Source organism: Cornus florida, unplaced genomic scaffold (assembly GCF_030987335.1).
Source record: "Cornus florida cultivar Cherokee Brave unplaced genomic scaffold, ASM3098733v1 CherokeeBrave_3.0.0_Hap2_Chr05, whole genome shotgun sequence".
NCBI classification, from domain to species: Eukaryota; Viridiplantae; Streptophyta; class Magnoliopsida; order Cornales; family Cornaceae; genus Cornus; species Cornus florida.
In genome coordinates, this window is record NW_026775575.1 from 11,396,012 (window position 1) to 11,413,755 (window position 17,744).

General features: G+C 40.5%; 1 protein-coding gene across 1 annotated transcript in view; it reads right to left on the bottom strand.

Moving 5' to 3' along the window:
• The window catches only part of LOC132306107 (vacuolar protein sorting-associated protein 41 homolog), a 52,724-nt gene that overhangs the window by 24,844 nt on the left and 10,136 nt on the right, over positions 1-17,744 (bottom strand). The window contains exons 2-6 of the mRNA XM_059803344.1: positions 7,047-7,316; positions 6,760-6,939; positions 6,297-6,557; positions 5,809-5,941; positions 5,651-5,741 (exon numbers count right to left, since the gene is read on the bottom strand). Coding sequence (XP_059659327.1) covers positions 5,651-5,741; positions 5,809-5,941; positions 6,297-6,557; positions 6,760-6,939; positions 7,047-7,316 — 935 coding nt within the window. The remainder of the gene's footprint in view (positions 1-5,650; positions 5,742-5,808; positions 5,942-6,296; positions 6,558-6,759; positions 6,940-7,046; positions 7,317-17,744) is intronic.

Here is a 17,744-nt window from a genome sequence, read left to right on the forward strand (position 1 = left end):
TAATGGAGCCCAATAACTGGCAAATTCTTTTATGTTACCCTATCCACTCCGACTTACAAATATCGTATATCTGGAAATTAACCATTTAACAAAAATCCGTTCATAAGGGTAACAAATAATTGACTCAACTTCCTGTCTTTTTCTACCTTTCCCCTTAACCACCTTCTCTATTTTTTCATTTCAATAAAAAATCCAAATTTGGATATTCATTAATGATAAGGAGCCTACTATTCAAGTTAAACAAGTATGCTTCTAACTCAACAAACTGGAATGCAATACCGAAGACCTCTCACTCAATTCTGTGGGAAACCTTGGTAAATGTTAGGGAAATAATGCTGACAAATATTCAATTTTCTATTGGACCTGGGCATATATTCAAAGTCTTGACAGATCCTTGGTGTGAAGGGGAAACTTTGTTGCAGAAATTTGGGCATAGAAAGGTAAGGCTGGGGTTCTCTTGGTCTACTCCTTTGTCAAGTCTCATCATAGAAGGAAGATGGAATTTTAGTCTCTTACAGGACGAAATCTTCAAGCGTATTAAAGATTATTTGCACACACTGTCTATTCATGCTAGACCAGATCGACTTTTGTGGAATGGAGGTGAGTTTAATTTCAAAAAAGCTTGGAAGGGATGTAGAACAACTAACCCAGAGGGTATATGGTCCAAGATTTGTTGGGGGAAATCTAGACCTAGATGGTCAATCTTTGGAGTATTTTTGTTCCAAGACAGGTTACCTACAATGTTTAATCTGCAGAAGAGGAGTGTGCAGCTGGCTCCTAGATGCTCTAATTGTCAACAGCAGATTGATACCAGAAATCATGTTTTTGTCCAATGCCCTTTTGCTAAGAATTTCTGGAACTGGTTGAAGGATACTCTTGGTTGGAATATGGACTTAACTTCTATTAACTCAGTGGATGATTTGCTGCTATGGTTCCCATTTCAGACCAGCAAAATGTTACACACTATACTTGTAGCTGGTTTTTGGAGTATTTGGTAACAAAGAAATCAAAGATTACATGGACACAGCTCTAGTACTACATCAGAGGTGGCTAGGAAAATTTTGCTAGAAGTCCTTGATGTTTATAATGTCTCACTTAGAGACATTATATAATTTCCACTCCTTTGTTTTCTTTTTATTTTACTGGAAATGATTCCTTGTCTAGATTTTGTTCTTTCCAGTAATATTTACCGAGGGTATGCCCTCTTTGCACTTGTATATATTTCTTTTTTCTTTTTATACAAAACCAATTATGAAAAAAAAAAAGGTACATCATTTGATGTTTTATTAAACTTATAGCAAATAATGAGCAAAAATTATTCCTATAATTTATTTTTATTTTTGTTAAATAAGAATGTAGTAGAAAACAATCAGAAGGGGATCACATCCCAAGAGAACTACACAAGGCCAAATGGGGCCACTAAACTCTCAAAGAGCCCAAAAAATCAACTATCTCCTCTAAAGATCTATAGTTTCTCCCCACAACCCAACAAAAAAGAGTGGTAATAATGGAGGATTGCATCACATGAATAGGAGTTTCCTTTCCTTCAAAGGATCTCCTATTTATTTCAAGCCATAAACACCACCAAACGCACAAAGGCGTAGACCTCCAAATGTCCCAGACTTGGGCCCCCACTATACTCCCTTTCCAAGCCTGGATAAAACCCCTAGAAGACCTAGGGCATAACCCACTGAACAGTCTGAACCCCAAATAATCTGAACCACAAGTCCCAACAATCCCTGGCCACATGACAATGTAAACGGAGGTGATCAACCGTCTCCTCATCTCTAAGGCACATGGAGCAACAATTGACTACGATTTAATTTTTTATTCTTCAAATTATCCTGAGTCAAGATCTTTTCCAAGACAGCAGTCCACGCAAAGAAAACCACCTTTAAAGGGGCTTTGGACCACCAAACTATCTTCCATGGAAACACAGCCCTTGGCATCTAACTCAGGCAACTAAAGAAAGTCCAAGCAGAAAAATGCCCCTGAGATGAAGGAACCCAACTCCAGGAATCAAAAACTCCACCCATGATCTCCCGATGATACAACAAGTCCAACAAACTACAGGCGCCCTCAATCTACTAGTCCTGAAGGTGCCTTCTGAAACGAACATCCCAAGACGATCTTCCACTATCAAGACGATAGCAATCAACCACCATGGCACGTCTATCTATGGCAATCCTGAAGAGACGGGAGAAGGTGAGAGCTCGAGAGCAATTCCCACACCAAACATCCTCCCAAAAACGAATCCTCCTTCCATCCCTGAGTCGAAATCTTATGTGTTTAGAAAAATCATCCCACCCTTTCCGAATGGATTTTCGAACCCCAACGCCGCTTGGAGAGCATACCTCAAGGGAAGTCCAACCTCCACTCCCTTCCCCGAAATGACTCGCAACCACCCTTCTCCATAGCCTGTGCCTTTCCATCCCAAAACGCCAAAGCCACTTCCCCAAGAGAGCCTTGCTGAAGGGAGCCACTCTTCTAATACCCAAACCACCACCCTTAACTAGAGTGCAGACCTCATCCCATCAAATAAGATGATATCCCCCCCCCCCCCCCCCGCGGCGGCAAAAACAAACAAAAGAAAATTTCGCTGCAACCTCTCAATCCTCTCCACCACAGAAGAGGGAATTTGGAAAAGAGAGGAAATAGGTAGGAATCCCAACATCCCACCCTCCTTGAAGACAATCCAAGAGGCAAGCCCAAATAGGAAATAGGAAATGACCAATGCAACAACCAAGGCATTCAGCTAACGCAACAATATCAGATACCTCCCCAACCGGCACCAAAACACTCTTCCCCACATTCACTTTCAGGCGAGAGACAACTTGGAACCAAATCAAGACACATCTCAGGAATCTAATCTGGGACACCTCCGCATCACAAAAAACTGAAGTGTCATCAGCTAACATCAAATGAAAGACCTCCAACTGATTAGTCGTATCCCTCCCCACCCTAAATCCTCTCGTAAATCCTAGCTCCACCGCCCTCCTCATCAATCTAGAGAGCGCCTCCATCACAATAAGGAAGAGAAAGGGAGAAAGAGGATCCCCCTGCCTCAAACCCCTCGAGTTTTGAAAGAACCCCTTTAGGGCTCCATTCACAAGGATCGAAAAACGCATACTGGAAATGCAAAACTCAATCCATTTCCTCCATTTTTCACCAAACCCCATCCTCTCCAACAAAGAGAGAAGGAAACTCCAACTTACATGGTCATAGTGTCATATGCCTTCTCAATGTCCAACTTGCATAGAACACCTAAGGCCCCACTACTCAATCTGAAATCCACATATTCGCCTGTGATAAGCACCGAATCGAGAAACTGGCGGCCTCCAACAAAGGCATTTTGAGAATCATCAATAACCCCATCAATAACTCTCCTCAATCTCAAAGGAAGGACTTTGGCAATCAGTTTATAAATGCTTCCAACCAAACTGAAACATCAAGTGCCTCCCCCCCACCCCCCTTCGGTTCTTTTCTTTGGAGTGAGAGCAATAAAAGTATTAAGACATTTCTTAAACCACCCCTGGGCATGAAAAGTGCCCATCCTCTAATAACCTCCCAGCTCTCAAGGCGAAAACGCATGGAAAAACCATCCCGACCGGGCGCTTTGTCCCTATTGCAACTCTTCAAAGCCTTCAACACTTCCTCTTCCGAGAAAGGCTCCTCCAAACCGATGCAATCCTCGCCAGAAATAGTGCCAAACTGAAGCCCCCCAAGCAAAGGTCTCCAGCAAGAGGTTTCTGTGAACAACTTCTGATAATAATCAGCAATCATCTTACAAATCTCCTAATCTTTGCACGACAACTCCCCTTCCACCCGCATCCTCCCAATATGATTAATCCTTCTATGAGCGTTGGCAAGTCTATGAAAAAACTTCGTATTTTTAGCACCCTCTTTAAGCCACAAGGCTCTACACTTCTGCCTCCACGACATCTCTTCCATAATAGCAATCTCAGCAATTTCAGCTTGGCACTCCAGCCTCCTACTTCTCAAGGACTCCTCCAGGTTTCCCAGCCCCTCCTTAAAATCAATCTCTGCAATCTCGGAGAAAGCTCGGTTATTCCTCCACTCCAAATTCCCGAAGACCTCTTTGCTCCATTTCTTGATGTCTTCCTTTAAGAGCCTTAATTTTCCGGCAAGGATATGACTTAGAGTGCCAACCAACCTGTACCCTTCCCACCAAGAGCAGACCTTGTTATTGAAACCCTCAGCACGCAACCACATATTCTCAAATCTAAAGGGTGAGCTTCTACTCCGCATTCCCACCACAATCCAAAACTAAAGGAATATGATCTGAGGTAGGTCGAGCCAGAGCCGCCTGAATCACATCTGGAAACTTCTCCTCCCAATCCCGGATACAAGGAATCTATCCAAGCGAGAGAGAGAGTAGGAGACCATCTGCCACTAGACCAAGTGAATGTCGCTCCCTCTAAAGGAAAATCAATCAACTAGAACTCATCAATAAAGCCTGAAAACTACTCAATATCCGAAGTCCACTGACCCCCGTTGACCTCTCTAAGGGAGAACACACCACATTGAAGTCCCCTCCAACACACCGAGGCAAAGACCATCTCCTTCTTAGATAGCTAAGCTCCTCCCAAAACAGGTGACGAACATTATCCTCTGTTGGGCCATAGACACCTAAGAAGACCCATCGGAAGCCATCCTCCTCCAAAGAGAAACACACGACAAAGAGAACCATCTTGCCCAAGAATCCACCATAGAAACCCATCTACAATCCCACAAAACAAGAACACCCCCCAAAGTGCCGGTAGCATCCAAAGCCTTCCATTTCACAAATCTCCCACCCCAAAGGCTTTTAGCAATCTCAACCGACACCGAAGCAAGTTTAGATTCCTGCAAGCATACCACATGCGTTCCCCATTTACGAATAGGCAACTTTACCACCTTCCTCTTGTCCGAATCATTAAGAACCCGGATGTTCCATGATAAAATGCGTAGCTTCATAGGAAAACAATTGAAGTCTCTTTCCCTCTCCTCTTCCCTCTCCCGCTTTCCCTAAACCCTCCACTCGTCCCTCTTCATAATTGACATTCGTAAAGTGGTTTCGCATCTCCCTCAACCCTTTTTCAGAAGGAAGTCTCCTCTTGTTTCCAGTTCCTCCCTTCTGTTGGCTTTTCAGGACCTCATGAAACATGCTCACAACCATGTCATTTTCTCCCTCAAAAGACACTCCCAGCAGAAGACCCACTTCCACACCCTTTCCCCTCACCCAATCTTCATCCTTACCTCCTCCTCCCTCAGCATCAGCAGTGAACACGCTCTCTCCCTCAGGACCCACAGCTGCTAAAGGAGCATACAGATCATCCTCCGGAGGCTCACAACCATCCCACGGAACAATACCCAGATCCCCTTCCATTGTCCCTCCCGAGTGCCCATCCCAGTAATAGCATGCAAATCATATCATGAAAAAGGAATATCTTTCTTCATATTAAGCAGAGACAAAATTGTCAAATGAAAAGGAATACCTTTCTTACTTCTTATTAAGCAGCGAAAAATTACCAAATAAAAAAGTATCTCTCTTACTTCATAGATTGCAAATGCATCAATGAAATATATTATCAATGGAAAATTCATGTGCTACAGAAGCTCATAAAACAGAATTCGTTTTTATACTAACCTAGGTTTTGCAATAACTACATCCTTTGGGGATACAACATAGTATAATGGTTCATCACCAGCAGTCCACTGACCACCTGCATAGCTGCTACCTGCATTAAAACACACAAGTGTTGTCACTCCTTGAATGTGAATTTTATAAATGCAGGTACATTTTACCTGAGAATGGAGCATGAGCAAGGGAATAGTCATTTGCTTTGTAATGCTCAAAGCCGTGTACAGGTAGTGCATCTGTTGCAAGCTCATCATTATTCCATGTAACAACACGTACTTCCGGTCTCTGAGCATTTCCCTGCTTAGAATAAATTCACACATCTTAGAAATTATCACATCTTTCTCACTATTCTGCAAAGAGTCACTGAAAGCATCTTGTCGCCTTCTACCAGAAAAAAAAAAAAAAAAAAAAAAGGGGTGGCATTGTGCCAAAATTAATCCCATCCCAAAAAAGTAAAGGGACGAGAGAAGGAAAAGCCCATATCCAATCATGAAGGATAAAAAGAAAAGATTTGTCTTGAGACAAAAAAACCAAAGCATTGAGGCAAAAAAAAATCTGATTTCAACCTGAAAATTAGTCCAAAATTAGAGTGTGTAAAGTCAGAAATACGATTTTCCATGCTTCACTAAATGCTACTAAGGAAGACAATTACCTGGCGTGATGGAGCAGTGCTGCTAAATTCCTTCTCTCCGGCTTCTTCGCCCGGAATATAAGCTAGAACAACCAAAGAATCACCAAAAGGAGCAATTCCTGAAATGAAATAGCTGGTTTGAAAAGATGCCACGATATCCACCTGGTTCATTCCAGACATCTGAATATGCCTATATGTCCCATTGGCATCTTTACTCTGATTTGTTCTTATCGATGCAATTTTCACATACGTCCCCCAGCCAATGACCAAGAGAGTATCATCCTGAATGTGATGGAATGACAGTAAGTGATGGCAAGCATTTAACACTATTACACCAGTGTTGATTGGGATTTGTCAAAATAAATAGTATAACTCTGCTGTTGTAGTTCTTTTAGACTATCACTACAAGCCCACAGCAATTGCAGTGCCTCCATTCATGCATGCATATATCACAATAATCTGCTGATGTTAATGTTCAACTAACCTGCCAAACTAAGTGAGGGAGCAGAATCTCAGGGCGTGGACTTCCCCGTGGTCTCTCAATAAATGTTACACGCTGATCGTTAGTGGCATCATAAATTTTTACACCTGCTTCATTTGCCCAAGCAATGAGACTTGTTCTCCACTTCACTGCATGAATTGGACCTTCACCAGAGTGCAGAACCTGGAAAGTAAGTAAATATCCTACTCAGGAACCAAAAATCCCTACTAAGGATTTTTTACTCCGATCATTTTAGCAATAAAGGTACATATAAGAAACCAAGAACAAACCTGGTCACGGTAGCCTATCCACTTCTTTGTGTTCAAATATAAATGACCTGCTAAACCACCAGCAGCAAATCTTCTGGATGATTTTCTTGCATAATCTGGGTCCAGGGCAATGGCCTTCATTGGGCGATGATACTCAAATTTCATTCTCTCATCAGTAAAAAGACCGTTGATTACAACAGTACCATCATCTGAACAGCTTCCAATGTATTCACCTTCTATGTCAAAGCAAAGATCATTGACGCAAGCAGTATGAGAAGAGAGTTCCTTAACCTGTAAAACAGAAAATCACTTATTTTAAGCATCAATTTACTTTGTGAGAAATAAAATTATTGGGTGAAATGGAACCATCTGTCAGCCTTAAGAATGATAAACACACATCAAAACATTTGTTCTATTGTGCTAACAAAGTAGTTCAATGGTCTAAAGGCCAACATATGACCTCGGGGGAAGCTCACAGGCAGTGTGATCAAGCTACCCACCACTCATAAATTTATGATCCAAACCTATCCTCCAGAAACTTCATTAACATAATTTTTTGCACATGAATATAATGTTACTCCCTCTGTCCCAAAAAGAATGTCCTTTTTGGGGAGTAAAAATTTTTAAGGGGATATGCATTTGCGGGCCATGTATTGTGCCACTAGAAAGTTACTAACTTCCCCTTTTAAGTTTTGAATATTTAAGTTTGAAATTTTAAACTTCAAGGACATATATGGAAAAATGTGAAATATGTTATTTGAAAAAGGAAAGTGGACAATTATTTTGGGACAGCCCAAAAAGGAAAAATGGACATTCTTTTTGGGACAGAGGGAGTATTTTACAAAACAAAAAAATAGAAATGCACCTCGCCATTGTAACTCAAAATGGAATAATGTATTCATTATATGTTCTTGTATAAACATTAGAAGGCATACATTTTAATTTTTGGAATGCAATATCATCTTCTTCATAGCCACTTGTAAGTTAAAATGTGAGTCATATTAAAACATCCTAAGGATGCAAGTTTATCATCTTAATCCTTTTTAAAATGGAAAAGTGGTTTTGGATCAAGAATTACTATCCATATTTGAGAAAGCTTGTATGATTATGTTAACAACCATCTACTCTAAAAACTTAAGTTGTTAGAGAGGGTGTAACTTTAATATTTAAAGAGGGTGGGACTTTAATATTTAAATCCTTCAGACTCTCAAAATGGCTTTGAGGGAGGCCGTCAGATTTTGGATTCAACCCTTATCGCTAGCGTATGTGTGGATTCCAGATTGTATAGTGGGGTTCCTGGTGTCCTTTGTAAATTGGACATTGAGAAGGCTTATGATCATGTGAGTTGGAGTTTTCTTATCAATCTATTGGAAAGGATGGGGTTTGGTGAGAGATGGAGGCGATGGATTCAGTTTTGCATTTGCAGTCCTCGCTTCTCTGTGCTTGTGAATGGATCTCCGACGGGATTTTTTTTCAATTCGAGGGGCTTGAAGCAGCAGGATCCGCTCTCTCCTTTTCTTTTCTTATTGTGATGGAGGACCTTAGTAGACTGCTGCGGAGGGCTGTGGACTTGGGTTTTCTGGGAGGCTTTATGGTGGGGAGGGATGCAGCTAGTCAGTTGGAGATTTCTCACTTGATGTTTGTTGACGACACTTTGGTGTTTTGTGACCCGGATGTGTCCCAATTGAGATATTTGAGATGTGTTCTGATTTGGTTCCAAATTGTCTCCGGTCTGAAAGTGAACGTGGGAAAGAGCGTTTTGGTGCAGGTTGGGGAAGTTCCTGAGATCACGATTTTAGCAAGGGCTCTTGGGTATAGCATTGGTTCGTTTCCTATCTCCTATTTGGGTTTACCCCTTGGGTCATCCTCGAGAAGGGTGGGAAGCTGGGACGCTGTGGTGGAGAGGTTCGAGAGAAAGTTGACGGGATGGAAAAAATAATATCTTTCTAAGGGAGGAAGGGTCACCTTATTGAAGAGTACACTTTCAAGTCTTCCTACCTACTTCCTTTCGTTGTTCCATATTCCTTATTCTATGGCTAAGAGGATTGAGAGGCTGCAGCGGAATTTTCTTTGGGGGGGATAGGGGGAGGAGTTCAAGTTCCATCTGGTTCGCTAGGAGAAGGTTTGTTGTCCAATTCGTGTCAGAGGCTTGGGTATCAGAAGAATGGTGCCTTTTAATAAGGCTCTCCTTGGGAAGTGGCTTTGGATATTTGGGGTGGAGAGACATAGGCTTTGGAGGAGGGCAATTGCGAGTAGATTTGGGGAGGGGAGAGGAGGTTGGAGTTCCCTTGAGGTGCATACTCCAGGGGGAGTTGGTGTTTGGAAATTCATTCGGAAAGGATGGGATGTTTTTTCGAAACGCATCAAATTTCGGCTTAGGGATGGTAGGAGGATCAGTTTCTGGGAGGACGTTTGGTTTGGTGACCGCTTGCTTGCTCTCTCTTTCCCTCGGCTTTTTAGGATTGCCACGGATAGGCAAGCCATGGTGGTTGACTGTTATCGTCTAGATAACGGAAGATCGTCTTGGGATGTTCATTTCATGAGACACTTTCAGGATTGGGAGATTGAGGACGTCGTTGGTCTTTTGGAGTTACTTTGTCACCAGGAGATCATGAGTGGAGATTCTGATGGATGGTTGTGGGTCCCTGCTTCTCAGGGTCACTTTGATGTTCGGTCCTTCTATAGATGTTTCATGGAGGGATTCGGTGTTCCATTCCCGTGGAGGGCTGTTTGGCGTTCCAAAGCCCCCTTAAAGGTGGCTTTCTTTGCTTAAACATCTGTTTTGGGGAAGATTTTGACTCGGGATAATTTGAGGATAAGGAATCAGGTTGTGGTCAATTGTTGCTACATGTGTCGTAGAGATAAGGAGACGGTGGATCACCTTCTCTTGCATTGCACCATGGCTAAAGAGTGTTGGGATTTAATGCTTGGTTTGTTTGGTGTTTAGTGGGTTAGGCCAAGGTCCTCTAGAGGGTTGATTAAGGCTTGGAGGGTTACGCCATTGTGTGTTTGGTGGTGTCTTTGGCTCGAAAGAAACAAGAGATCCTTTGAAGGAAAGGAGACTCTTATCTCCATGGTTAAGTTCTCTATTATCTCTACTCTTTTTTGTTGGGTTATGGGGAGAAATTATAGATATTTAGAGAGATTGTAGATTTTGTGGGCTCCTTGAAAGTTTAGAGGTCTTTTTGGCCCTGTGTGGTTCCCTTGGGACACGCTCCCCTTTTGAGCGCTTTTAATACATTTTACTTACTTATCAAAATATATATATATATATATATATATATATATATTTAATTTAAATCCTTCAACACCCCACCTCATGTGTGGCCTTCTTTTGGTCCAACACATGGACGGTGAGGTTTGAACTCGATACCTTTGGCTCTAATACTATGTTAACAACTATCTACTATAAAGCTTAAGCATATTTAAATTCTTCAACAATTTAAAAATAAAAAATAAAAATTGTTGGGTAATATTGTAATTAGTCATAGAGTTGGGGCTTTCATGTAAATAGACAATACTTGTAAATATATATATATATATATATATATATATATATAGGGCTCTCACGTATTAAGAGAATACCCCAAAATCAAATGTTTTTCTCTGTAATTTAACATGGCATCAGAGCCATTCAAACCCTAGCTCTTTCTTGTGTTGAGAGACGTTATTAGTGAGTGGTAGCAATCATTGCTGCATCATTAGGTCATTGTCTGTGATTGCACAATCGTGCGTCTTCGATAGTCGCTGTTGTTGTCTTCGTCAATCATCATCATTAGTTGCTGGTTGCTATCTTTATCGTTGTGGTTTAGTTGCAGGTTGCTGTTTTCTTCGTTGTGGTTTAGTCGCTGGTTCTTGTCTTCTTCGTTGTTGTTGCTGCTTTTTCAATTTGGTTGCTGTCTTCTTTGTTCTGGTTGCTGGGTGGTGGTTCACCGGAGGTTGAGTTCAACAAATCTGCTGAGACGCAACCCGACCCGACTGTAAAGGATCGGGTTAACCTACTTTGAGGTTCAGTTCAGTTCAGTTGTTCTGTTACCTTGTCTGCTTCTCCTGTTTTTTTTTTTTTTTTTCCCAGCAAGCTATTAGACTCATGGCAGATCCTAGTGAAAACAAAGCAACCTCTGCTGCAATTACTAATTACACTGATCATGTTGGGATGCAAAAATACTACTGTTAAATTGAATAACACCAATTACCTGTTGTGGCCTCAGGCAGTTAAGATATCCTTAGGGGCTAGAAAAAATTTATGTTTATCTTGAATGATTGGGAAACCGAGAATTACATGGTCATGCCATGGCTGTGGAACAGTATGGAACCTTCAATTGGAGCTAATTTAATGTTTGTTAACGCTGCCAAAGAAATTTGGGATGCTGTTCACGACACTTGTTCTATGGTCAAAAATGTTTCTTGCTCTACTCTTTGTATTAGAAAATGTTTCTTTTCCGACAATCGAGCAAAAGCATAGGTGAATATTATAGTGCTTTCAAAGGACTGTAAGATGAGTTAAATCAGTACCACCCATTGACGACTGATCTTGAGGTTCTTAAAAGACAACGTGAGGAATTTTATGTATCCATTTTTCTTGCCGGTTTAGATACCAATCTTCAATCTATTCGCAATCATATTCTTGCTAGCTATGGAGGACTTCCATCTTTGGGTAATGTGTATGCTCGTTTACTTCGGGGTGCTGAATCATCATCATCTTCTAGCTCAACTGGAAGAGAGAATTCAGCTTTGTTGACCTCATTTGGTAGTCAAAATTCTACAAGGGGTCGTGGTACTTTTAGTGGCAATGGAGGATATATGGGTGGTACACGAGGTCATGGTGGTAGTGATCGTGATAGTGCCGTGGTAGACATGGTCATGGAAGTGGAGAAGCACATCATTGTGGGTATTGCAATGGTACCAATCATAATATTGATAGTTGCTGGGATCTATATGGAAAACCAGCTTGGGCAAATCTAGTGATTGTCTCTTCTGAAAGTGTTTCTCCTCATTCAGTAATTGGGAAAGATCATCCAGCTTCCAGTAATTCCATTTCGCAACCAAGTTCCCCTTCTACTAACACTGTCATGCTTTCCCGTGAGGAGTTGAGTGCCCCAGTCAAAAAGGCACAAAATCAACCTTTTTTACCCTGGCAAATAGAAGAGCCAAACGGCACTTACAGAGATAAGAACATCAAACACATAAATCCACCATCAAAGATATAACAACTAAGCTTTGGACTAAGAATACTGAAAAGAGACGTATTCCCCACACTGATGGAACAGGACCATCATAAAGATTGATTTTTGAGAAACCGTCTGACCACCCTTCATCCACATCAAATATAATAAACCCCACTTTTCCATGGCAGACATTTTCTTCAGCTTCGACCAAATACGGAATAGCATAGGTGTTGACATATAAGGCACAAACCTGCAAGATAGCACAGAGCCCTGTATGGAAAATCATACCGAAAAGCGAAGTGAACTGCACCGCCAAACAGAGACCTGCATCACTCACGTGTCTATGGCCCACAAATAGCCAGAATAAAGCTTCCCAAAGAAGTGTCCAACACGTCACCCATGACGTCATACCCATCCCAACCGACGAAAGGAACAGTGACTCGACAAGCCGACTCACCGATAGCCCCAAAGGCATTAACGACCAGCCATAGAAACCGGCGAGCGTTTGGAGCAAATACAAAACGAACAGAAAAGGTAGCGACAACTGCTGAACGTAACACCAAAGCCATCCCAAAAGAAAAACCTGAAACCCATATGCCCAGCGTAAAATCCACTGGTATGGCACTCGCCGAAGAGGATCTCCCAACCAAATCCGGCACCCGATGAAAACACTAAAAACTGGGATCATACCAGATCATAAAAACACCCAAAAGCGATCGAACTCCGGAAGAACTAACAAAAGCTTATGCACAGCTCTCCACTCAACCCACGAAACCAACAAACCACCAAATCGAAGAATCCAGAAGGAATTACGGACAAAGAGATCCAACAGGGCAAAAGGTGACAGAAGACACAAGGGAATAGTACACCACCAAATCCGCCAAAAGATAAGAAATTTACCAAAAGTTAAGCGGAATTGGGAATAGCCACTAAGAAAAGACATGACGGGAAAAAGGATCCAAATCCCCAACACACACTAGACACGATTGAGAGACCAGAAACAACAGGACTATACAACATAACAGAGAGAAGAAGTGAAGAAAAGGAAGGAAAAGGGGAAAACGGATCAAGACAATCCCCCAACACACCACTCCGACAAGCAGAGATATCGCCTATGAGAAGGGGAAACTCCTATGAGAAGGAGAAGGAGAAACCTCAACGGCGGCAAGGAAAGGTAAAGCGCATCACGTGGCACTCTCCAAACATTGTATCTAAGTCACAAAATCAACCTAACCTATGGATGATGTTGCAACATTTTCTCATTAAGGTAATATAGCATGTTTTTCCAATTTACAGTCTACATCATCCCCATGGGTTCTTGACTCAAGGGCATTGGTAAGGATTCATTGTTTACTACCTTACACAAGTCTAATTCTTCATCCTTTGTTACTGTGGCTGATGGTAGTACTCATCTAATTGTTGGTCAGGGTACTATTAAACCTACTTCTTCAAATTTCCTTTCAATTAATCTCCTTTCAATTTGTTATCAATAAGCAAAATGACTAGACTAGCACTTAACTATTCCGTAACATTTTATCCTTCCTATTGTGTCTTTCAGGGCCTCAAAACGAAGAAGACGATTGATGGCGGCCATGAACAAAATGGTCTCTACTACTTGGATTGTGGATTTCCTACTCATGGTGTGGCTCTTCACTCAAGGGTATCTCCCGAGCAGTAGCATTATGGACTTGGTCATCCTTCATTGAAGTATTTGAACTCTGCTTTACCTTTTTTTGAGTCAGTGTCTAGTTTAGAATGTGAGGCTTGTCAATTAGGAAAGCATCATAGGGTTTCATTTTGACGCAGCGGATCAATGAAAGCAAGCAAAATAATTAAGAATAGCAACGTATTCTTTAAACACTCGAATCCACAAGAAGAATTTGAGAAGAACTCTCAGTTTTCTGATATTAATAAAGGAGATAATTGATTCCTAAACTATTACAATAGCATGTATTTATAGGCATAAGCGAATCCTAAACTATATATGAAATTAGAACAATGGAAACTTTCCTAAAACAAACACCAAACTATTAGGAAACTAAAACAATGGAAAACTTTCCTAAAACAAAAACTAAACTATTAGGAAATTAAGACTATGAAAACTTTCCTAAAACAGAAAATAGATAACACTGTTCCCGAGTACTGTTCATGTACTACATCAGGCTCCCCTTCTTTTAAAAAAACTTGTCCTCGAGTTTCGGATCATATATGAGTATGAACAAAATTCGATACCATTGACGACTTGAGCGATTTACAAATTCTAGCATCTTCTAGGTAGACCCAAATTGTACCACATCTCGTGACTTAAAGATTCTCACATTTTTTTCTTCTTGAGAGAAAAATAGGCGACTAATTTTAAAATTACTTTGGAATATACTGTGAATCCCAGTATAACCCACAACCCTTTTCCCTCCACTGTGAGCCTGCATCGACTGGTTCCACCTAGCAAAAACAGTTTGGCTAATAATTACATCATCCTGCACGAGGACTTGCAAAAGCATGTTGTCAATAACATCCCCTGTTTGTTCTTCACAGCATGCATCTTCCACGGTCAATAATAGAGACTTTTGCTGCTCACATCTCCAAAAAACATCATAATATTGCTTCATCATGCTGGCAATGCAAATTAGAAAGATGAATTTTGCAACAGCCTCCAGTTTCATCTTCAGAGGTTGTATTTTCATGAAAAAATTAGGCTGCCCTTGGACAACTGATTCCTTTCCTTCCATTTATGATACCATAATAGTATAATATCAAGCCCAATATAAGGTTTCTAGAAATAACCAACCTTTTCCTTTTAGCTGAATAGTCAACACAAGAATCTTTTGGTATCCCATGATTCACAGAACTAAAACCAACTTCAAATTGAGCAATACCTGCTTCTCCCTCTATGCAAACTTGAGCAACCACATAATTATAAACTCGGAAATTCTCGACCGAAAACACAAGAGTATTGTGGAAGGTACCATATGTAGGATGATTAGAGAATCCACATACCAGCTTTAAAAGAGTGCATACAGATTTGTGTAAATTCTCCATTCCTGTATGCAATATCTCTTGAAGCACAATACTGTACTCCTGCTTTATGAGGTATTCATTTGAGATGTCATGCTTTGTCAAGTCTGCATGCTCTTTCGATCCATCTTCATCTTCATCTATATTCTTCAAATACGGGACGTTGTTGACTTCAACAAAAGGAAATTCACTGCCTTTGATCTTGATTCCATTGTAGCTGTCAGTGAATAGATTTTTTTTTTTTTTTTTTGGTGCTATTTGGACTTTTTATCAAGGAATCATACTGACCAAAATCAGGATTGATATTAGAAAAAAACATGGACTCTCAATGTAGGGTCTGATTGCTCCTGGACATCCGGCTCAAACTTTCCTACTTCAATTAAATCTCCAAACCCCATCAAACAGCCACTGCCGCTTTCAACCTGTTCAGATTCACTACCCTTGAAATTTGGGTACATATTATTTATTGGACAGTAAGTATCCCCAAGCCCCTCACTGGACTGCTTAATAGTGTCATCAACCTTTTCACCGTAATTCTCCAAGTCTACTTCTCTCAAGCCATTATTTATGTCCTCAAAGTGGGTCTCTAAAATTATATTATTAGAATTTAAATCCACTTCAAGAACATGGGAAGCTTCATCATCCTTTTCAACTACAAGAGGCGAAGCAACGTAATTTTGCTTACAATCAATTGTTTGAGAATCATTGGCTGTTTCTTCAAAATTGCCACTATTCTTTTCATATTCTCATTGACAAGCTGTCTCTCATTCCTGCAACTTTGATATTGGTGATACATCATCTGGTGATAACTTGGTGGTAAAAATCTAGCAATGAACAACCTTTTCATCTTTGACCATGATTGTACATGACGTTTTCCTTGCCTCCCATGGTTAGTTTGTGTTTGTTTCCTCCAAGCTAAAGCCCATCCTTTAAATTTAAAGGCTACAAGCGGAACTTGCTTGTTCTCGGGTATCTGAAAATACTCGAAAAAGTCTTCAACTTCTTCAAGCCAGTCCAAGACATCTTCAATATCAAGTTGACCATTAAACGACAGAAGGTCAATTTTCATTCGGAAATCTCGATGATTTGCTTTAACCTTGTGATCTCCATGTGTTAGAACAGTACCTTCAATCTGATCACTGCTCGAATTAAACCAAACATCCTGTTGAAACTGGCGCTGATTATTAGCAGGTTGAAGACGACCACGTTGATTTCCAGCCTTCTGTCATGGCTGATTCACATCATTAGGGTGGTCCTGATCATGCCTATTACAAACCTGCATACGATTCATGGCTTCAATTAGACAATCAACTGCTGTCTGAATCTCCTGTTTGAGTTCCTGACGCAATTGTTGACATTCTCCCATAGTCACCGCACTTTCTCCCACATCACTGTCCATGGAAAATGGCTCTAATACCAAATTGACGCAACGGATCAACGAAAGCAAGCAAAATAATTAAGAATAGCAACGTATTCTTTAAACACTTGAATCCACGAGAAGAATTTGAGAAAAGCTCTCAGTTTTCTGATATTAATAAAAGAGATAATTGATTCATAAACTATTACAATAGCATGTATTTATAGGCCTAAGCAAATCCTAAACTATATGGGAAATTCAATCAATGGAAACTTTCCTAAAACAAACCCCAAACTATTAGGAAACTAAAACAATGGAAAACTTTCCTAAAACGGAAACTAAAGTATTAGGAAATTAAAACTATGAAAACTTTCCTAAAACAGAAAATAGATAACACTGTTCCCGATTACTGTTCATGCACTGTTCGTGTCTGCCCATTCATGTACTACAACACATTTCCTTCTAGAGTCAATAATCGTTGGTCTTCTCCTTTTGAGTTAGTGCATACTGATATTTGGGATCCTGCTCGTCATAAAAGTGTACTTGGTTTTTCATATTTTGTTACTTTAGTTGATGACTATTCAAGGATGACTTGGTTACTTTTAATGAAAGATCGTTCTGAACTTCTGTCTATTTTGCAATCATTTTATAAAGAAATTGAGGTTCAGTTTGGCTATGTTATTCGTACTTTGCAATCTGATAATGGCATAATGCTATGGAATATATTAAACGTGCTATTTCAGATTTTTGTGACACCCATGGTATTCTCCATCAAACATCTTGCAAAACAAAAAAATAAATAAACATTTGGTTGAAAAAGCTCGTACTTTAATGCTTCATATGCATGTTCCATAAGAATTTTGGGGGGATGCTGTTGTAACTGCTTGCTATTTAATAAATCGTATGCCTTCTTCAGTTCTAAAAGGGAAGTCTCCTTATTCAATTCTTTATCCAACTCGTTATTTATTTGTGTTGCCTCCTCAGGTTTTTGGTTTAGTGTGCTTTGCTCATGTATTAACTCCTGGAATTGATAAAATGTCTCCTCGTGCAATCAAATGTGCATTTGTTGGTTACTCTCGAACTCAAAAAGGATACAAGTGCTGGGATCCTAGCTCTCATTGTTTACTTTGTGTGTATGGATGTGACCTTCTTTGAGGCCACTCCTTTCTGTTCTTCACT